The sequence below is a fragment of the Cryptosporidium parvum genome, chromosome 4 (genome assembly GCF_000165345.1).
Source record: "Cryptosporidium parvum Iowa II chromosome 4, whole genome shotgun sequence".
Lineage (NCBI taxonomy): Eukaryota > Apicomplexa > Conoidasida > Eucoccidiorida > Cryptosporidiidae > Cryptosporidium > Cryptosporidium parvum.
Window position 1 is genome coordinate 542625 of NC_006983.1, and position 22001 is coordinate 564625.

The 22001-nt window shown below is 33.0% G+C and overlaps 13 protein-coding genes across 13 annotated transcripts; 7 read left to right on the forward strand and 6 right to left on the reverse strand.

Annotated features, from left to right (window-relative positions):
* Nucleotides 1–56: 56 nt before the first annotated feature.
* On the reverse strand, nt 57–1013 carry cgd4_2260 (ribosomal protein PO like protein of the L10 family; the record flags this gene model as incomplete). Its single annotated transcript, XM_625816.1, has 1 exon — nt 57–1013. A coding segment is annotated over one exon (957 nt), but the record flags the coding sequence as incomplete, so codon positions are not given.
* A 428-nt stretch (nt 1014–1441) lies between these two features.
* cgd4_2270 (oxidoreductase, short-chain dehydrogenase family, putative) lies at nt 1442–2584 on the forward strand (the record flags this gene model as incomplete). Its single annotated transcript, XM_001388028.1, has 1 exon — nt 1442–2584. One exon carries the CDS (start codon nt 1442–1444, stop codon nt 2582–2584), a length of 1143 nt encoding a protein of 380 aa, XP_001388065.1.
* Nucleotides 2585–2644: 60 nt separating this feature from the next.
* On the reverse strand, nt 2645–3406 carry cgd4_2280 (hypothetical protein; the record flags this gene model as incomplete). Its single annotated transcript, XM_625817.1, has 1 exon — nt 2645–3406. The coding sequence occupies one exon, from the start codon at nt 3404–3406 to the stop codon at nt 2645–2647; it is 762 nt and encodes a 253-aa protein (XP_625817.1).
* A 566-nt stretch (nt 3407–3972) lies between these two features.
* On the forward strand, nt 3973–4389 carry cgd4_2290 (hypothetical protein; the record flags this gene model as incomplete). Its single annotated transcript, XM_625818.1, has 1 exon — nt 3973–4389. A coding segment is annotated over one exon (417 nt), but the record flags the coding sequence as incomplete, so codon positions are not given.
* Nucleotides 4390–4661: 272 nt separating this feature from the next.
* On the forward strand, nt 4662–7865 carry cgd4_2300 (ubiquitin-activating enzyme E1 (UBA); the record flags this gene model as incomplete). The annotated part of the gene is made up of 1 exon (XM_625819.1): nt 4662–7865. A coding segment is annotated over one exon (3204 nt), but the record flags the coding sequence as incomplete, so codon positions are not given.
* Nucleotides 7866–8010: 145 nt separating this feature from the next.
* On the reverse strand, nt 8011–8697 carry cgd4_2310 (hypothetical protein; the record flags this gene model as incomplete). Its single annotated transcript, XM_625820.1, has 1 exon — nt 8011–8697. One exon carries the CDS (start codon nt 8695–8697, stop codon nt 8011–8013), a length of 687 nt encoding a protein of 228 aa, XP_625820.1.
* A 536-nt stretch (nt 8698–9233) lies between these two features.
* Nucleotides 9234–11723, forward strand: cgd4_2320 (At3g18860/MCB22_3; the record flags this gene model as incomplete). The annotated part of the gene is made up of 1 exon (XM_001388029.1): nt 9234–11723. One exon carries the CDS (start codon nt 9234–9236, stop codon nt 11721–11723), a length of 2490 nt encoding a protein of 829 aa, XP_001388066.1.
* Nucleotides 11724–11761: 38 nt separating this feature from the next.
* On the reverse strand, nt 11762–12076 carry cgd4_2330 (hypothetical protein; the record flags this gene model as incomplete). The annotated part of the gene is made up of 1 exon (XM_625821.1): nt 11762–12076. One exon carries the CDS (start codon nt 12074–12076, stop codon nt 11762–11764), a length of 315 nt encoding a protein of 104 aa, XP_625821.1.
* Nucleotides 12077–12208: 132 nt separating this feature from the next.
* On the reverse strand, nt 12209–12658 carry cgd4_2340 (hypothetical protein; the record flags this gene model as incomplete). The annotated part of the gene is made up of 1 exon (XM_625822.1): nt 12209–12658. One exon carries the CDS (start codon nt 12656–12658, stop codon nt 12209–12211), a length of 450 nt encoding a protein of 149 aa, XP_625822.1.
* A 495-nt stretch (nt 12659–13153) lies between these two features.
* Nucleotides 13154–14206, forward strand: cgd4_2350 (multitransmembrane protein with signal peptide and GMGPP repeat at C-terminus; the record flags this gene model as incomplete). The annotated part of the gene is made up of 1 exon (XM_625823.1): nt 13154–14206. One exon carries the CDS (start codon nt 13154–13156, stop codon nt 14204–14206), a length of 1053 nt encoding a protein of 350 aa, XP_625823.1.
* A 480-nt stretch (nt 14207–14686) lies between these two features.
* cgd4_2360 (DSK2 like protein with a ubiquitin domain, 2 STI1 motifs and a UBA domain at its C-terminus) lies at nt 14687–15895 on the forward strand (the record flags this gene model as incomplete). Its single annotated transcript, XM_625824.1, has 1 exon — nt 14687–15895. A coding segment is annotated over one exon (1209 nt), but the record flags the coding sequence as incomplete, so codon positions are not given.
* Nucleotides 15896–16054: 159 nt separating this feature from the next.
* On the reverse strand, nt 16055–17734 carry cgd4_2370 (lysyl-tRNA synthetase (NOB+tRNA synthetase); the record flags this gene model as incomplete). The annotated part of the gene is made up of 1 exon (XM_625825.1): nt 16055–17734. The coding sequence occupies one exon, from the start codon at nt 17732–17734 to the stop codon at nt 16055–16057; it is 1680 nt and encodes a 559-aa protein (XP_625825.1).
* A 2850-nt stretch (nt 17735–20584) lies between these two features.
* Nucleotides 20585–22000, forward strand: cgd4_2380 (possible SAND family protein; the record flags this gene model as incomplete). Its single annotated transcript, XM_625826.1, has 1 exon — nt 20585–22000. One exon carries the CDS (start codon nt 20585–20587, stop codon nt 21998–22000), a length of 1416 nt encoding a protein of 471 aa, XP_625826.1.
* Between the last annotated feature and the right edge of the window lies 1 nt (nt 22001).

The window sequence follows — 22001 nt, forward strand, 5'->3', positions numbered from 1 at the left end:
CTATGAGTAGAGATAAACCTAAAGATCGATAAGTTAGACACCAGCTCCTAACTAGATCAGTCAAATAATGAAAAACCTAAATCACCCTCTTCTTCTTCTTCTTCCTCTACTGGGGCAGACGCGCCAACAGCGGTTGTATTATCAGCTGCTGTAGAGGCAGCAACAAATGAAGAGGGGTTTGCTAATGCATTTTTAATGGCTTGCATTTCTGGGAAGTCGAAATCAACATCCAAACCAAGCGCAACGCAGTTCCTGAATGAAGAAATAATGCCGTCGCGAGCAGAAGGCAGAGTCGGTATAGCCGTTTCTTTTGAGAATGCAGCAACATATTTGGTTGCCTCAGCGACTCTAGAAATTAAGTCTTCTGATGTAATATCAAGAACGGATGAACTGTAAACACTACCATGGTCATAGATATTGTTAACTTTAAGTCCATAAGAAAATGGTTTGATGTTAAGCTTCTGCAACAAGACTGCTTGTGAAGCCGTAACTTTCTTCCCCTCATCTATTAAATTAACATCAGATTGGATCTCAACCTGACCCTTCACAATCTTTGTGGCAATTCCGAGGGCCTGGAAAAACGAAGTTTGAGATGGATCCAATCCAGTAGCTCCAGCTGGAACTACAACATTGCATGGTGCAATTACACCTTGACGTGCAGGTGCAGGTACTCTGTATTCTTCTATAATCTTCCTTACCTCAGACGGCTCATCAATACAAAAAATTAGTCCGACATTCAAGCGAACCAACTCTATGAGCTTCTCTAATTCCGGATGAGAACCAAGCATCTGCTTTAGAGCAGTTCTTATCATGGTATTTTTTCCCATCAAAACTGCTGCTTTGCCTCTTAATGCTAGACGGATGTCTGCCATTTGCTTAGAACCAACATGGTCCGCATTTGCTACTAAAATTCTCGGGTAAGATGTAGCATATTCTGACAGGCGTTCGAAGTATTGCTTCTTCTTTGCTGCTTTCTCTGGAGATGGCATAGTTAATGCTTTACAATTTAACAATTATTTGATACTTGTGGAGACTGTCAGAGCCTTGTGCCTGTTCAATCAATTTAACCACAAGCAAAAGTTATTCAAGATAAATAAATCTTCAGCTTGGATTGAAATAAATTCCCAAAGATTGGTCTGCGAGACACCCGTCAAAGACAGCCAATTAAAATTTAGCACCTGAAGAGACGGCGGGAAATTGCTTAATAAAAGATTATACAAATTTTTGTTCAGAACAAACACTAATGAAAGAAAATATGATTGTATCAAGTGACTTATAGTTGCGTTGTAATTCAACAACTTGGATTTCAAAGTAGTAATTTTTGCATCTAATTCAATTAAATTTGTTAAATTTCGGTAGATTTTGTATTCGCTTTATACACGACTAGGAGGGGGGAGGGAGCGCAAGCATGGACTTTAAGAGTTAAACATTATTTTTAGTAATGAATATGCCCAGAGGAATGTTAATATACGTTTTTCTGAGCTCAGTGCTCTTTGAACCTGCCTTTGTTTCAATGCTTGTATTTATGGCCGGTATTACATTTCCTTTTATCTTTTATTACTTGGAGTTCATAGAATCATTCAATCTGCCTCATATCATGAATGGAGCTGCTATTTTGGCATATATATTCGTTTTGCTTGGAATTTGCAAATTTATTTCGTTTGGGAAGTGTTTATCGGAGAAAACGCTGAAAGATACAAACATAATGAAAGGTAAGACTGTTGTAATCACCGGTTGTTCAAGAGGGATTGGGCTTGAAACAGTTAAACAACTAGCATCATGGGGAGTGTCGGAATTAATCCTTTGTTGCCGTGATATTGTCGCTATGGAAAATGTCAAAAATCAGCTCACTTCTATTAGGTTGCCACCTAATAAAATCCACTCGATAGAGTGTGACTTGTCATCGCTACAAAGTGTAGAATTGTGTTCGAGAAAAATTTTATCAATAGTGGACAAGATTGACATATTAATTAATAATGCAGGCATTATGGCACCACCATTTCAGCTAATAAACGGAGTTGAGAGACAATTTATGACTAACTACCTTGGGCACTACCACTTAACAACGAATCTAATCCCCCTGCTTCAGAGGAGCAAGTGCAGGATAATAAACGTCTCAAGTATCGCTCACTTAGCTGTGCCTTTTGGATTCAACATTTCAGAGATCGAGAATATTAACGAGAAAAGCTATAACAAAATGAGATTCTATGGTATTAGCAAGCTATGTAATATTTATTTTACAAGAGAACTGCAAAAAAGATTTGGATCAGCTGGCTTAACTGCTGTTTCTTTGCATCCAGGATGTGTAGACACCGATTTAGGAAGATATGTCCGTGAAAATAGTATCGCTTTTGCTTTACTATACCCATTAATGAAGCTGTTTTCAAAAACCTCATTTTCAGGTGCACAAACCACACTTTATTGTTGCTCAATACCTGAAATAAAACTTGCTCCAGGGGGACACTATTCTCAATGCACGCTAGATATATCTTCGCCTGTTTCACTAGATGAGGATGCGTCAGCACAACTTTGGGATTATTCTAAACTCCTCTGTGATAAAATTATGAAATCAAAAATGAAATAGTTAAGCTTCAAATACACACAAAAATCCTTAAATAAATAGATATATTTCTGTAATTTTATACTAAATATTCGTAACTTCATTTCCTTCTTCTTGAAACAAAAAAACTGCTTCATCATCCGACTCTATATGTACAGAATCCATCAATGGCCCGTTATATGCCTTCCCCCAATATCTGTCACTTCCTACAAGTGAAATTTTAATAGATGCTACTAACAATCTCATTTGCTGATAAAATCTATCTCTCATTTCGGGATTTTTCATTATAAAGATATACCAATCATCAGAAACTGTCGAAATTGCCACAATTCGTTCAAGCTCGCAATCATCTACATTTTGAAGCTCTGGTGCTTCAGAAATTAGTTTCTCTGATGGAATTTCAACTAAGCTAACAATGTTAAGAGGAAGAATTAATTTTTTCCCACTTCTTCGAAGGTACAATGCATTTAAATCTTTACTGAGTGATAGGTGCAATATATGAGCCTTTCCATCTCCAAGTACAAGTTCAATATTGACTCCGTTAATCATTTCATTTGCAAATACTTGACTTAATTCTATAAACTTATTGACCTCTTTTTTTGTCTCCTCTGTTCCTTCATCTATAAATTTCATTACGGAAGATGAGTCAGTCAATTTCTTAGCTTCCTGCTTCAACAAATAATTATCTAAATGATCTTCATATTCAAGGTATACTTGATTGCTGAACATGCTTTTTAGAGTAGACTCTTTGCTTGGAGGATTTCTTGGCATTGAAGACCCAACTACAGATAAGCAATTGTCATCAAGCTTACACCAATCAAATAAATTCCTAAAAATAAACATCATCTAATAAAAATATAATTCACAATTTAATTCCATTAATTTAATCATATATTTTATTCAATTTTACAATGCGCATGCCCAATCCTGTTTTTTTCTCAACAATTTGCATCTTTAAATAAATATTGTCAATAAACGACATGAAGCGTAAATAAATTAATAATATATCCACAAACGGCGGCACACACTGCCGCCAACGAAATATTTTTTTTTTTCTTAATTATTTATAGAGCATCCAACATTTATTGGAATATGTAACGCATTGATAGAAAAAGTACTTCCCTTTACCTATTCACATATGAATTAATACTTCAATATTTGGAAATTGTTTACTTTATTGAAGAGCTTTTATTTGATTGAAAATATTATTTTAACTATGATAGACCAAATTTCAATCTTGGGTAAGATACCGGAATTTTGAAACAATTATTTTTTTCTTATTCAATATTTAGATGCAATCTCAATACGTACTAATAAGGGTGAGGTTCTTAGAGGCCAGGTCTGCTGTACTTTTCCTAATAATCAATTTATTGTTTTAAGTAAGTCTAGATATTTTATAATATATTTCCTAATATTTTTCAGAAAAAGACATTAGAAATGGATTCAGCGCTTTTGATGTAATAAATAGTGAGTCTATCAGTGAGGTAAAACCATACTCGGAAGGAAAATGCTCGGAAATTGATGTAGATCTTCCCAAAAATTATGTTGACATTATTAAAAAAAGAGAAGAAATAATTATTAGCAATGCAAAGTCAAACATCAAATACTGGGGGAATAATGTCACTCCAATGGGTCAAGCTACATTTGATTTTATTCACAAAACGCACCCAAATTGTTTATGGAATAACGAAAATATTGAGGTAATGGGGATTACTGTTTCACCTCCATACTTACCAGAAAACTGCTCTGGAGATGATAAAAGAGCGCTTGAAAGGATTAGGTGTGTAATAGAAAAATTTAGAGAACGTATTTCAGGAGAACCACATTAGGACTATTTTAAACGTCTAGACCCTATTAACTCCAAAATCTCAAACAAATAGTGTCACTATAATATCATAACATGCTCTACAAATATTTTTCTATTAAAATTTTTCATTTTGTTACTAATAGCTATTTAATAATAGAATATGTTGGCGCCCATTGATCTCGTAAATTGAGAGGGACACAACTTATTAAATATTTATTGTTTAGAAATCAATCTTCCCAACTTAGGGATATACTGAATTATAAATATACCAATAACAGATTTTAATGACCTTAATTGGAACAATTAACGATGAATGCTGATAAAAGAGATGAAATTGATACAAATCTCTACAGTCGTCAGATCGGTACGCTGGGCCTTGAGGCAATGGGAAAGCTGATAAAGTTACGCGTATTGATTGTGGGGCTTCGTGGGCTTGGCGTCGAAATAGCAAAAAATATTATATTGGCCGGGCCGAAATCAATAACCCTTGTGGATGATGAGATATGTAGTTTTTCTGATATGGGTGCAAACTTTTATATTACAGAAAATGACGTAAAGAAAGGAGCTAAACGCTCAGATGCATGCTTAAACAAACTTGCATCTTTAAATGAGTATGTTCAAGTCACCGTATTTCATGGAGAAATTACAAGCCAAGTGATCTTTAACCACGACGTAATTGTTTGCGCGGATGTACCATTATCACTACAGATAAAATACAACGAATTATGTAGAGACCATACTCCAAATATTGGGTTTATTTCCGCCAACTCCCTTGGCCTTTGCGGCTCCATTTTTGTTGATTTTGGGGATTCTTTTAATGTATTCGATGGAAATGGTGAGGAACCAAAGAGTGCCATAATTGCAAAGATTTCAAGGGGTAAAGAAACAACATCTATAACATGTCTAGCTGAGAAACTTCTTCCATTTCAAGAAGGTGACTATGTAATGTTTAGAGAAGTACAGGGAATGACAGAGTTGAATGGTACAGGTCCTCATAAGATCATCTCAACAGGAAAACATCAATTTACAATCCAATTAGATTCGAGTATGTTCAGAGAATATGAAAGAGAGGGTTTGGTTACTCAGGTTAAAGTTCCTATAAACTACAGCTTCAGGAGTTTAAAAGATGCACTCGAATATCCTATTTGTGACGAACAGGGAATTTTAATCGTTCCAGATCTAAATAAATTTGGCAGATCCGAGCAGCTTTTCTTCTCGATCAATTCTGTTCTTAAATACTCTGATATTAAAGGTTCTCGTCCAGAGCACACCGACTTGCAAGCAATTAATGAATGCCATTCGCTTGCAGTGGAAATGAACGAGAACTCAAAGAAAAGGCAAGATTCAAACGACGAAAAAAAAGAATTTGTTATTTCAGTTAGTAGTATTGATAGGGATATACTCGAGAAAGTATGCAAATATTCTAGATGCTGTATATCTCCTATGGCTGCTTTTCTGGGTGGAATTGCTGCACAAGAAATTGTGAAGTTTGTTGGCAAGTATACACCATTGCGCCAATTCTTTTTCTTTGATGCGTTCGAACAATTAGATCTAATTTCAAATGAGATTCATACAAAAGAAGAGTTTATGCCATTAGGGAGTAGGTACGATGATCAAATAATCATATTCGGTAGAAGCTTCCAAAATAGACTATCTGAGAAAAATATTTTTATTGTAGGAGCAGGAGCCTTAGGCTGCGAATTTTTAAAGAGCATGGCGTTACTAGGAGTTGGATGTGGGCCAAATGGAACTGTAACAATTACGGATATGGATAATATCGAGGTTTCAAACCTGAATCGTCAATTCCTATTTAGGCAAGAACATGTGGGTTCACCAAAGAGTGCAATTGCTGCTCAAGTTATCAGAACAATTAACAAAGATATAAATATTATCTCTCTTCAAACCCGAGTTGGCACAGATACTGAAGATGTTTTTGATGATATATTTTGGAATAAGACCAGTTTTGTGATTAATGCTCTAGATAATGTTCCTTCAAGGATGTACATCAATGATCGTTGTTTGTGGTACGAAAAACCACTACTGGAAAGTGGTACATTGGGAACCAAAGCCAATAGTGAAACCTATCTCCCGCATAAAACCCAGTCTTATTCTGATAATCGTGATCCTGCGGAAGAAAGCATCCCTTTGTGCACTTTAAAGCACTTCCCACACGCAATAGAGCACACAATTGAATGGGCTCGTGACGCATTTCAGGGAATTTTTACATCAGACCCACAAGAGGCTATTACTTTTCTTAATAGCCCATGCGAATATATCCAAAATCTGAAACAGAGAGGAAATCCTAATGTTATCCTTGAGAAATCTCAAAAAATATTCGAGCTAATCAATTGGATTTCAGAGAAAGACCCTACGCATGAAGATTGTATTCGAATGGCAATACATTTGTTTCATGACTACTTCTATTGTCAAATTAAACAACTTTTGACTAACTTCCCCCCTGACCATATTAATAGTGATGGGCTCCCTTTTTGGTCAGGACCGAAAAGGTGTCCAACGCCCATAAAGCTAAATATACAAGATAAATTGCATTTTGACTTTATCCTTTCAGCTTCAAACCTATATTCAAATATGGTTAGATTACCAGAAATATCCGACTCTTCGATTATATTCAAGGTTTCAAATGAAACAATCCTTCCAGAATTCAATGCTAAGACTACAATAATCAAGATTGACGACGATGACAATACTTCAAGTAATGAAAATAGCAGCTCAAGTTCAATAATATTGGATACAAGTATTGCTGAAGAGTACACAAATAAACTACTTTCATTCACAGAAAATAGAATTAAAAGGTGCTTAAACTTTATACAGCCTATTGAATTTGAGAAAGATGATGACTCAAACTTTCATATAGATTTTATGAATTCTTGTGCCAACTTAAGAGCTAGGAACTACTCTATAAAAGAATGTGACAGACATAAATGTAAAATGATCGCGGGGCGTATAATACCTGCCATGGCAACAACCACAGCAATGATAACTGGGCTCGTTTCGTTCGAAGCGCTAAAGGTATCTTCGCTCGGCGAATACAAAATAGAACTCTTCAAAAATTCATTCATCAATCTTTCTCTCCCGCTGTATGTAATTACGGAACCCCTTCCAGCCCCAAAGACAATTTCAAAGGAATTTGATCCAATAGTTGAAGGTCCATTAAGGGCAAGACCTGAAGGATTCACAGCCTGGGATAAGCTTGTTATCGAACAAAAAGATGGTACTGTACAAAACATTATCGACTATCTGACAAATAAAATGAATCTTGAGACACAAATCATCTCTTTTGGCAACATATGTCTTTACAATGCCTATATCCCAAATCACCAAGAAAGAAAGTGCATTCCTATTGCTTTGTTAATAGAACAAATTACCAAGAAGAAATTACACGTTACAAAGAATAGCATTGCATTAGAAGTTAGTTGTTGTGATATCGATGATGGGGTTGACACAATTATTCCGTCAATCAAGTTTATTTTCAAATAGTGAAATTTCTCATTTGAAAATCTAATATTTTGTATTCGGGACTCTGCGCTTTCCTATAATTACAGTTCTTAGTGATTTATATATCTAGGGTCCAACTCGAATAATTACCAATATTTAGACTGAATAAATCCAAAACTTCTCAAAACTATGATTCAAGTTTGAATGCCTTCTCTATGTAGCTTTTCAATGGATTTATATGCTTCGTTTGTTCTGGGTTGTTTTCCTCAATTTTTACTGTTTTGCACACCAACTTTGGGAGCGCATTGCAGTGCACTTTATTGTGCCCTAGAGAAATGGATGAGAAGTCCCCACCAATTTGCGATGGCTTTGTGGCATTCGGAAACTCATTACTTCTATTTGAAACAACTTCGACAATTTTTGACTTAAGTTCCTTGTTCCAAAGCCAATTAGTTGTGTTCATAAAGTCATCAAGATTATAAATATTCTTAAATGCATAGCTATTTGCGTGTATCAATGATTTTTTATTTTCACTCTGATCATCTTCTAAACTTGAAATTCGATGTTGCACTACCCTAACTTCCTCTTTTCCAGTTATATTTCTATTATTCGCTTTACATTGTTTGAGTTCAACAAAACTATCGCTATTAAGTCTAACTTGTAGAATATCGCTAATATAATTACAAATTTCTAAATATGGCTCTTGAACATCATTTTTTGTATGCTCCTTATTGTTTGAAAGATAAATGCATTCATTATTTAGCATAAATATTCTCAATGCCTTCTCGCGAATTTGTTTCTCAATCATTTCCTTTGATGAAAAAAGAGCTTCAAGATCCCGTTTTAATTGATTAAATTCCTCTATTATCGACATATCTCTTTTGTTTAGCTATTGTTATAAAAAGTGAATCTATCCTTTAAGATCATTATTTGTGTAACATTTAGTAATATTACACTCTCAACGCCCTGTCGCAAAAAAAAAAAAATTAACACACAATCCATGAAAAGCTTTACAATAAGAATACTTGGAAATGCAATAACTATTCTTGAGAAGTATATTTTTTGTTTAACGGATTTTTCCTGGATTTTTTTTGAAAAAAAATAATTCTTTCTTGATACATGCTTTTCGTTGTGTAACTTTTAATTAAATAATATGAACACTAATCATTGCTATTATTTACAATAAACTTTAATCAACAAAAAAAGAAATTTTTTTTATAGTAAAATTATATATTAATAATAATAATAATAATAATATAGTAGAAAACTCTGTTTCATTGTGATCGAATAATCATTTTTGTCTAAATAAAAAACATGTCTTCATCTGTTTTTTTTTTCAATATATAACTATTGATTGTGAAACCAATTTGGTTGCGGGAATTTATTTCAATTTTTATTATTGAAAAAAAAATGCTTTATATTCTTTCAAAGGAATTAACTGGGCATGAAGGGTGTGCCCGATGTGTCTGCGTTCTAAAAGATAATAGAATTGTGACTGGAGGATTGGACAATCAAATAATAATTTGGAATTACCTTGAAAATGCTTGGATACAGGAACTCCATTTGTTACACCATAAAAGTTATGTATTGGCATTAGAACCTTCTGATATTCTATTAAATGAAGAATCTCACGAGATCTTATTTTATTCAGGAGGTCTTGACAAAATTATTTACCGTTTATCTGCTAAAGATGGGAAAATACTTGCAACTTACAAAGGACACAAATCAACGATTTGCAGTATTAAAGAACATTGTGAATTGAATATTTTGATTTCTGGAAGCTGGGATGGAAGTGCAATAATTTGGGATTTAAATTCCTCAGAGTGCAAACACATATTAAATGGTCATCAACATGCTGTCACAGTTTCAATTATTTCACAACCTATCAGTGGAAAGTTCTTTTTATTAACTGGAAGTCAGAATAAATCATTATTTCTGTGGAAAATTCCAGAAGCAAAACTAATAAAAACTATAACAAATTCCCATGATGATATTATCCGCTCTATAAGCATTTCAAACAATATTTTCGAAAAAGATTCTGTAGTTGCTATAACTGTTTCAAATGATTGCGCGATAAAAATTTGGCAACTTTTTTTAAAATCTGGAAGTGAAAATTGCATTTTAAAAAATACAAAAAAGCATCACAAATCTTTTATTTTTGACGTAAAATTTTCGAAATTTCACACTGAATGCTTTTTTACTGCGTCAGATGATTGCAGTGTTGCGATATGGAAACTATCAAATAATTTTGAAGTTATACTGTTGCAAAACATTACTATGACTTCAACCATTTGGAATATAACAGAAATGAATGATAAAGACTCTATATTAACGGTATCAGAAGATGGAACTTGTAGAATTTGGATTAATTCTCTCGTAAATGATCTAGAATTAGAAAAATTAACAGATTCAAAAAAAATTGATACAACTGAAAGTCACAAATGCACTAATTCCGAGGATTTACAAAATAATCAAGAATATAATACTAATATATTAAGTGAAGTCCCAGAAATAAGTCAGTTGAACTCAATTATTGTAGAAAAAATTGGGACAGTTCAGATTTTTAAAGATAACAGCAAATTAAAGGCATATGAATGGGCAAACTGTTGCTGGAATTATTTAGGAACAATAACTGAAATTAATAATCTAAGTAGTAAAGTAAAATATTTAGGTGATAAGTACTTCGATTCTGGATTATATGATTTGGTTATTAAAATTGAAATTGATATTGATTGCAATAATAATAAAGTACCTTTTAACTTTGGCAACAGTGTAATAGAATTGAGCGAAAAGTTCTGTTTAAGGGAGGGAATCGACAGAAAATATTGTAAAGCAATTAGTAATTCAATAATAAATGGCATTAATATTGTTGAAAACGCCACTACGTTTAGTGAATTATTTGAATCATGTTTTGAATTCAAACTATTTAAAAAATTCAATATAGATAGCTTAATTATCTCTTTTGGTAGAGAACAAAAAGCTTATCTAGATCAACTTAATACAAAAGATCGAATAAATTCAGATAATACTAGTTATCTTCTTGATGCTGAAACAGAACATTTGAATGACTTTTTTATTAAATTAAAGAGTAAAATTTGCAATGAAACCAATTCTTTTACTTCATTCCAAATAAAATATATTGAAATGGACATAATATACAAAAAACTATCGAATTTCATTGGAAATAACTCTCTTAGCGTTCCAATAATTGACTTGTGGAGAATCCTTGCGCTCCACCCACAAAGCAGTGATATTCACAAGAAAACCGACCAAGGGTGGTGGCTATTAGCATTAATATTGAATGTCGTTGATTTGATTTCCATTGATTATCTTAATTATCCATCAATTAGTGGAAACAATGAATTCAGAGGCTCACTCTTTCTAATTTGTATTCGATTCTTATGCAATATGTTCCATAATTCTACAAATAGAGAAGCAATGTTGTCTAAGATACAAAGTATAATATTAAATATCGATAAATCAACAACTAGATTCACAGAAAGAAACTTCCAACTTTCACTTAAGGAAAATACAAACAAAAATGCGATAGTTGCATGCTTAGCATTTATGTTTAACTATATTGTCGCACTAAACAATAAAAACTGTGCCTTTGTTGATTCAAGAAATTTAATAATCTTATATGTATGTAAATTTATCCCTTTAACAAGATGTGATGAATTTGCGGAATACGTTGATGAAATTCTTCATTATCAACTATTAATTCTTACTAACAATTATTATTACTTAATTAAACTTGAAAGTTATTCTCATATATATATCCCTGAAGACAAAGAAATTCGAAATATTTCTAATCTGATATTGAAATGCAGTCGTTCTTCGAAAACGCTCTATTATCAGCTTGTCACATCATTAAATATAATAAAGAACGGGAGAAACTGATAGCATTAAAAGGCAAATTTCATTATCAAGAATACTAACTATATTTGTTCATTCATCTGTTTCTTTTCTATGTTCCTTTCAATTGTTCTTGCCATTTCTGAAGGCGACTGTAGCCCTCCCATCACACTATTAAAATCGGTTGGAACTTGAATATAGTTATATTGATTACCATTGGTAAAATTTTGCGCATCGTTTCTTTCAGGTTGCCACTGGAGCCTATCCTGTTCGAATACGTTGTGCCAAAGTACTCCTTCATACCAGTATGTCAATGAAATGCCGGTAGGGAGTAGAGCTACAAATATCGCAGCATAGAAACCTATTGAAAACTTCCAATCTATTGATGCATCTGACATTAAGGTCCCTACTACACTTGAATAGTATAGTATTGAAACTAGATTAATGAATGAGCACGCTCCGCAAAAAATAGCGATGTAGTTTAATCTGAATAATAATTAAAAAAAAATTGGTCTCGAACTCGCTTTTACTTACCTTTTGATCAACGTAACAGCATCAGGTGCTCCTTGAACAAACTTTGTATTTGATACTGTAGAAATTAGAAAAATCAATATTTGAATGGTAATTAAGATTGATTCTGTAACAATACTTGGAGTTTTCGAACTTGTGATAGTTTCACAATAAGATATAGGATCAATCATTGGATCTCTCCCAGAGAAGAATTTAGAAAATTGTTGATTCTCCATTGCATCTTTTTTGTTAATTTTATAAGCTTCTGAGAAACTGCATGCCTTATTTATTGCATCTGTAAACGCTACTTTCTTTTCCTCATTGCTGAACTTTACTCCATCTAAATAATATTGTGAATATTCTGAGTTTGACTCAGTAATCCAAGCAAAAGCTAGAATTGAAAGAAACCCTAGAATTAAGGAGAGCAAGATAAGTAATGCCCTTAATAGCTTTAATATACTTTTATTCATTTCTAAAATACAAAAAGTTTGTAGGAAACAAATTCCGGCGCCCTATTTACATGCACCTGGTTTTTTATAGAATTAGATTAAAAAAAAATAACTTATGATATTCAAAAATGTTAAAACTCGCTAAATTTAGCTGAATTGAAGTGAATTTATTTAAATATTGTTTTTAATTGTTTAAATTCAATATTATATTTTTTTTAGAATTCAAGCTATTATAAACAACTATTTGAGTTTTATACAAATGTAATAATTGTAACAATTAAATACTACTTATTTAACAAATATTTATTTAACAAATATTTATTATTATTTATCTATTAATAAATTTATTTTTAAGTGACTACTTAGTGCACGAAAAATGTATAGCATGCATAAAAGACACTGCGACGTGACTAAGGCTAGCTCATATAATACAATTCTAAAAAAAAAAAAATTAATGAATACAAAATTTGCTGCTCTCTATTTCGCTTAAAAAAATAGATAATCTCTCGAGAATAAATGTCCCATAATGCATCTTCTAGAAATCAAGGAGGTGATACAGGTTTGGGAATAGGGTGGAAGCTGCTTGCAGCAGTTGGCTTTACTGCAATCGTTCTTCAGATAATATCAATAATTTTAAATGGATGGAGAGTTGCGCCAGCGATCACGTACCAATATTACCAAAAAAGCACATTGAAGTCTTGGCAACTTCAATCATCGGAATATGGTTTGTATATTTACAAATTTAATAATGGCGCTTCTACAAGACCATGGTCAACTGTAGAACAATTTGTGTGTAGTTGGATTGATTCATATGTATCGATATCACAAGTTGAACAGAGTTTATGGGGAAGCACATGCTCTACAGATTGCCAAACTGCATTAAGGACTAGGTGTACGTCATATGTGAAATTTGCAAATGGTGGATATCTTTGTTTGGGAGCGTTGGTTATTTCTATAATAGTAGGAATAGTAGGAGTTGTTTGGTTATTTGTATTTGGAAAAAGTCGTAATTTTTTATTATTTGCTTGGAGTACTTCTTCAATACTGTCTTCATCTGGTATTGCCTATTGGTGTTACACAACAAGCCAAGCTATTAAAGGCATAATTGGCACACAACAATATCCATATCCATCACTTGGATATGGGGCATATCTGGGAATTCTTTCAACTGTATGCTTCATTATTTGCGCGTTCGGAGTGCTTGTAGTTCATTATCTCGAATCAAAAGCGGCAATGGATGCCAGACAAGCTGAACTAATGAAAGAGGCAGCTGCAAACAATGAGTGGATGGGTCAATCAGGCATGAGCCCGCCTGGTATGGGTCCACCTGGTATGGGTCCACCTGGTATGGGTCCACCTGGTATGGGTCCACCTGGTATGGGTCCACCTGGTATGGGTCCACCTGGTATGGGTCCACCTGGTATGGGTCCACCTGGTATGGGTCCACCTGGTATGGGTCCACCCGGTATGGGTCCACCTGGTATGGGTCCGCCTGGTATGGGCCCACGCGGAATGGGAAATAATATGATAAACATGCAAGGAATGATGCCAGGGGCTAGCCGAATTTAATTTGAAAAATCGATCTATCAAGTAAGAAAAAAAGGTTTTTTAAATGTTGCGTACAAATTCTATAAAATTTAATAGCGTTAATCTGCTCGTAGCCTTGATCTTCTACAACACAGATATAAAATATTGAATAATGCACCCAGCTTGAGACAGATGACTGTTAATACTTTCATCTTTATTATTCTAAATATATCTAAAACTGTCGAGAGCTTTTTACTTGCTACTGATAATTCGCCAATGAAGTGCAAAGTTCTGTGAGATCACAAGAAATTGGCCATTTATCCTAAAAATTATTAAATATTGAATTACAAAATTCGGTCATTACTAACAATAATAAAGTCTTTAAAAATGTAACTTAATCACACGGAATGATAGTAGAGAATAAGCAAACATAGATTTTGAATACTTATTCCAAGGCACAAAAAATTTAAAGTAGCCCAACTTATATACTTGATTTTCTTTACAAAAAATCATCGTTTATAAAATTTTTTTTCAAGACATATTATTTGTCGCATTATAGGCGCTCTTAAATTTGAAATTAGTATATTAAAACTTTATATTTCACTTAACTCACAAAACTACTGGAAATTACTATTAAGACAACCTGCTATAAATATACTAAAGATGGCATCAATTGATGAGATATCTATAGTTTTTAAAGTCTCAGGAGGTACCCAGTTTAATATTAGTGTTCCTAGAAATACTATCGTTAAAGATCTGAAAGATAAGATTTCAGAACCATCAAATATACCAAGTTCACAACAAAGGTTAATATATAAGGGTAGAATTCTTAAGGATAGCGACTCTCTTGATGGTATGAAGGTTGAAAGTGGGCATACTATGCATTTAGTGAAATCAGGAGTACAGGTTGAAAATCAAAAGCCTACAAATATTTTAGATCAAGCTGCTGATTATAATTCTTCTTCTGGTAATAGCCAGACAACCAACAACAATAATGCACAGAATTTTAATTCTATACCCTCCGCTAGTAATGATACTAATAACGGAACTAACCACAATTCAAACGATCCTTTTGCTGCAATGATGAATATGCTAAATGGCTCTGATTTAGGATTTCAAACTCAGAACTTGAGAAATTTTTCTCAAAATAGTTATAATGGATTTGGGGGAATCCCAAACAATAATAATTTTGGGAATATACCGGATTTAAATTCTCTTATGAATTCACCGATTTTTCAACAATCAATTAATGAGCTAGCAAACAATCCACAGCTTGTTAGGAATATTTTGCATTCGAATCCTATGTTTGCCCAACTTTCTGCAAATAATCCAATGCTGGATCAAATGTTGAACAATCCTGAGATGATGAGAATGATGCTAAATCCTCAAATGATTCAGTCTGTATTGAATTCTAATAACATGAATAGTTCTGCTGCAAATTCGAACCCATTCTCTTCGCTTAACGGGGGGGGTCCCAATGTCGCTCAGATTAATGGGTTACTTAATGACCCTAGCATTGCCTCTATGCTATCTGGAGTGGCTAATGGAGCAAACAGAAGTGTTAACAGTAATGTGCCTAACCCCGCACCTCAAATGTACGCTACACAGCTAAGTCAACTTCGCGACATGGGTTTTATTGATACAGATGCCAGCCTGTCCGCACTACAGGAATCAGGTGGAGATATTAATGCAGCAATAAATAAGTTACTAGAGAGAGGCGTTGGACAGTAAAGTCAAATATAACCATTATTCTATTATGGGTGGTATGTAACTAACTCTTCGCTAGTGTTAGTTGTTGAGAAACCACCGCAATCTAACTCTAATTATATTTGCTACATTTAGGAATGTTTAAAAATTCTCTAGTTGCTTCTATTAGTGGTTGAAACTTTCCTAATTTCCGCTATGTTGGTTGCTATGTTGGGCATTTTGTTTAACGTTTCTCATAGCTGGGAACAGAATTACTTCTTTGATATTGTTTTTATCTGCCAAGAACATAATTAACCTATCGATACCAAGGCCCCATCCCCCTGTGGGTGGTAATCCGTGCTCTAATGCAAGACAGAATGTCTCATCAATTGGGCAAGCCTCGACATCGCCAGATGCCTTTGCATCAGCCTGCTGTTCAAAAAATTTTCTTTGTTGTAGAGGTTCGTTTAATTCAGTATATGCATTACAAAGTTCTTTTCCTAAAACGAAAAGCTCGAATCTTTCGGTCATTTCAGGCTTTTCTCTATGCCATTTTGCCAATGGAGACATAGTTTGAGGATGATCAATGATAAACGAGGGATTAGTGCACTTAGTCTCAACAAAGTGCCCAGCCAATTTATCAAGAAGCTTAGCAGCAGTTCTAGGATGGGGGAGTTCAATCTCATGCTTCTCGCACATTTCTACCATAAAATCGATATTCTCCTGAGAGTCTAATGGTCTTTTTAGCTTTTCTCCTAATCCAGACTCAATTTCTTCAACAAATGAGAACCTTTTCCAAGGCGTTGTGAAGTCTATTTCAATACACTTGCCTTCAGGACCATCTGGATGGTAAGGAATCTTTAGACTCCCATGAATTTCAAGCACCAGGCCACTTATTAACTCCTCAGTCAGATCCATTAAATCATAATAATCAGCATATGCCATGTAAAACTCCATTGCTGTGAACTCAGGGTTGTGTGTTAAATCTATTCCTTCATTCCTAAAGTTTTTTCCTATTTCATATACTTTGTCTAGACCGCCAACAATTAACTGTTTTAAATAGAGCTCTGGAGCAATTCTCATATAGAGTTGAGTCTCGAGCTCATTATGGTAAGTAATAAATGGTCTTGCGGCTGCCCCTCCATAAATCATATTTAACATAGGAGTTTCTACTTCTAAAAACCCGAGTCTATCAAAATAATTCCTAATATATTTAATAGCTCTGCTTCTTAGTTTGAAAACTTTTCTACTTTCCTCGTTCAACATCAAATCAAGATATCTTTGCCTGTATCTTACTTCTTGATCTTTCAGACCAGAAATCGCCGTAGGCAACATATGATAGCATGGAGAAAGCAAAACTACACTCTTGCTAAATAACGATAACTCTCCTCTCTTTGATTTTCCTGGAAATCCTGTAAATCCAACAACATCTCCTCGTCTAATTTCTGAGTGAGAAACAGAGAACTCGCCAGTGCTAATGTCGTGCTCCATAATATTTGCGATAATTTGCACTTTCTGTTCCTCGCAAAAAATATCATAAAATATTAATTTAGAGCTTGAACTTCGAATTGATGTGACTCTTCCAGACAACGAAAGAGTTGTGTCTTTGTCAATATATCCATTTTCAACATTACCGTATTTCAAAGCATATGCTGGAAGCGACATCGAAATTTTAAACTTGTGTGGATAAAACGGTCTGCCTGCGTCCTTTATACACTCCATCATTTTGTACCTATTATCAGTATAGTGTACGCTGTCTAGCGTATCACTAATTTGAGATTGATTATTCATTTCAGTGCTCATTCTAACAAAATAATTGAAAAAAAAAAGAAGTCTGATTATCGTCTCAACGAGGGCCGCCAATATGTAGCTTAAACAAGGCATTTCCCTGGGTTTGATGGATTATTTTTATAACTGCTGTACCACTTTTTTATTGAATTAATTGGAGAAACTAATTCTATATCGCTCTCAATAACTTCTAGTTCATCGATCTTCTCAAACACAGAGATGAATTCTTGATATATACAATTAGGAAAAAGATAAACATCCTTCTGATCTATTTTATTATTTGACATTATCCTTCTAAGATGCCATGCAGAGTCAAATTCAAATTGATTTAGTAAATGTTCTTTCAGAAACTCATCAGCGTCGTTTGCGCTAAATTCGTCTCTTTCCCCGAAGCTGGAACAAGCGAACTTTTCTTTGTCCCAAATGAAATACAAATCCAACGAAAATATTTTGATAACTTGAACTAATAACTGCGATGTTGCGATTGAAACATTTTTTATTGAGTCATCTATGGAGTTTTTGATTACCGGTACAACCAGTCTTGAGAATTTGACAAATAACTCTTCTCCATCTAAAATATTTGATAGCACTCCAATAGGAGGGTTGTTTTGTCCTTCTATGCTTGATTCATTAGTTTTAAAATAATTGGGCATATTTAAAGTAATCGAATTCAAGTAGTCTTTAAATTCCTGAAAGTTGATATATGCCCATTTATAAAATAAGGAACGGTAAATAGCAAAAATTAGATTAATAATCAAAATTCTGTTCATATAATCGCAGCTTTCAAACTTGTATTCATATATTTCAATGCTTTTGTTGGAACTGAAGTCATCGATATTATTGTAATTAATATAATTTATCACATCAAATGTGTATTTTATTGAATGAGTTCTATTCTCAATATATGGTAGTAAAATGGATGGAATAATAAATTCATTTATCCAAGTTGCGCATTCGTTGAGATCATTGAACTTAGAAATAATCCTCATTATTGTTTGCAATGCAGAAATACTTACTGAAAATGCTGTGTCTAAAATTGAACGTACAATAATAGAGTTATAAAATGGGCAAACTCTAACGCAAAGCTGATTGTATCTAATCCATAGAGGAATCTGTCTAATGATACACCTGATTATTCTCCATTTATGTAATGCAGTGGACTTCTCAACACGTTTGTTATTATATGCGACTAAATCAACGTCAACAAATAATACAGACTTAATCTTCGGTAATATAAAGTCGCTGAGTTGTTCTTCGCTTACTAAGTTTATTATTTTATGTAGGTTCTCTATAGCAGTACTAACCACATTAATGTTTGGGTCATTAAAGTGCGAAACAAAAACTTTGATAAAAATATCCTTAATCTTTAAATGTTCCAGATTATTATTTAAACTCCTTACTTTTTGATTCGATGATTCATATTCAAATAATTGTTGGGAATATATAATCATCTGGACCAATATTTTACAAAAGATGCATTTGAATTGAATACTTCCTATTGCCAGCAGCTCGGAAATATTCTTATTTATATAGAAAATTATTGAAATTACAACTTCGTCTATTGCAGATTTCCTTCGATACTCTATTGTTTGGTCTGATATTAGACATTTATTTGATTCAAATACATCAATTCCCATCTTTAATAACTTTTCGATAAATTTAAATATCAATAATCTAATTTCAATATCAACTTCTTTTGATAAGTTTTCGAATACGAATTGAATAATGTCCACAGAATAGTTAATAGCCTTAATATTAGAAAGAATATTACAATGATCATTTGAAATATATCCACTAAACTTTATTCCTTCATTGCCTTCTTGATTCAACTCGTAAAACCCTTTTAGAGATAGGCAAAGTGGAATTAGTTCTTCTATCACTGCCTGTCTTTGTAAATATGCTCTACCTTCAAAAACACTACAAATGAAATGTAGTAGGCTATTCCTGTCATCGCAACTAATAAATTCAATATAAAAAATTGGATTTGTGTATAATTGAATTGCGATTCCAATGGATGCTGGCTTTAGTATATCGCAAGTTTGATCCTTATACAACGCTAATACCAGGTTTAGAAGCTTTTCTGTAATAATATTTTGATCAGAAAGCTTTAATTGTTGGTATTCAACTTTACTCATTCCGCACTTTAAAGGAAAAATATTTTTTAAAATTTGTACTAATTTCTGTGATGCACCAATTCTAAGTGAAGGAACTTCATCATCGCATAAAGAGAGATATAGTAATAGTAGATTGTTTTTTTCAAACTTGTTGCAATATGGAAATATGAGTGATGGTATTATATTACAAAGAGAAAGCTTATCTGTTAATGATGAATTTGAAGAAGTATAATGATCCCCGAAGTAATCAAATTTAGTCTTGATTATTGGCAGTAGAATTTCTTCAATAAAAGATAGTATAGAACTTTTGTCCTGGAGTCTTGAAAAAACGATTTCAAGAGATTTAATACTTTCCATCCGAATACTCATCTCTTCGTTAAATAAAAGATAATTACAAATATCCTTTATTGTTCTTTTACTTTCTTCAGAATATTGAGTATTTGGGTCAATAATATTGATTAATTCTTCTGAAACAATATGATTAACCTCATAGCTTCCAATTTCTAATACTTTTAATACAAGTGGTAATAAATATAACTCAGAATAGTCCTTCCCCACAACTTTGCTCACAAGGCTATATCTTCTTAATGCCTCATTGATATAAGTTTTATTGTCAGACTCCAGCTCCAATTTATAGAAATCCAAAATAGCTTTTATATCTATATGCTTTCTACATTTTAAATCTATCATTATGTTATTTTTTCCTCATTAATTCTGGATTTAGTCTTACAATTTTAAAACAATTTTTTGCACGAATACAAGCGCCATCATAAATAATTATAAACAATCCTTTGCTAAACATCAAATCATAACAAAGAAATTATTCGAATTCATGTTCATGATGCCAGTAGATAATAATGAAAAATTTCGTAAATTATTAATTTTTACTTCCGCAGGAAAACCTATTTACTCATATGGAATTACTGACCAAGAGGTGTTTAGCTTATTTTCAAGCGCATTAACAGCAATGTTCAGCAAAATATCATTTGTTATGTCAAAAAAGGTTTACATTAATGAAAATGATGAGCATACGCAAATATTAGATTATCTTAAATGGATGAGCTCAGAATCGCACGTTATTGTAGTATTGGAGAGAAAAAATATTATCTTATGTTGCATTTCGCCATTTCCAAGCGACACAGTTCGTTTTTTAAAAGGACTTCTAGAACATGTTTATTATCAGGTTGTTATGATGCTTACTGGATCCATTCACAAAATTCTTGACTCCAGACCAAATTTTGATATACAGCAGATGCTTAGTAATAGCGATATTAATATTATTGATCAATGCGCAAATAGTGCGCAAATAAACCTTGATTCTGTATATTGTTTCTATAACTTCAATAAAAGTTCAAAGATGATTAAACTGCAGGGACAATCAAATAAAATTGAATACTCTTCCCCCATAATACCTAAAATTTTATATATAGAGTCGCAACCCTTGGAATACAGATATAGAAAGGAAATAAATAAAATTATCAGCGGAATAAAAATGGAAGAGATACTGGGTGGAATATTGTTCGAGTCCAAAAAATTGGTCTCTTGGTTTGGATCAAAGTATATTAAAAATCTACCATCTACAGATTTCTCGTTATTAAAAAATATTACATCAATCTTTCTAAATAAAAAAACTTTAAGTAATGAATTTTGGATTCCTATATGTCTTCCAGCCATAAGTACGGTTTCATATGTATATTGTTACATTCAATGTTGGCCTTTAGTTGACGAATTCTCAAACTCAACATCTAATACTTGTTTTGTTTTATTATCCTCAAGCGGAGATACAAAAGTGTTTGAAAAATGCTCTGCACATTCAAAGAACTGCCGAAAAGCACTTCTCGAAACTGGGTATTATAAGATTTTAGAGTCAAGTAAAATTAATTCATTTAATTTGAGTAAGCTAATGAATGAAAACTGCTACATAAAAGCAGAGATATTTCACCTTGTTTATGTATCTATTGCGAAGAATAGCTACATCATTAGTGAGGCGCATCCTGAAATCCATGATTTAAAAAAGATCTTCCAAATGTATTACAATCTAATAGAAACTGCGCATACTCAAACAAGAATGCAAAATGGCTCATCAATTACAATTATATTAAACACAAAAAAATTCAAATACTTGATAGTTACTACTCAAGAGTTTCACATACTATCAACGCTCCCCTCTAATTCAAAGTTAGATGAAATAAACTTGATCTCGATAATTAACAATCTTAGGAAAAACGTTAAACACTTTTTCATTTGAT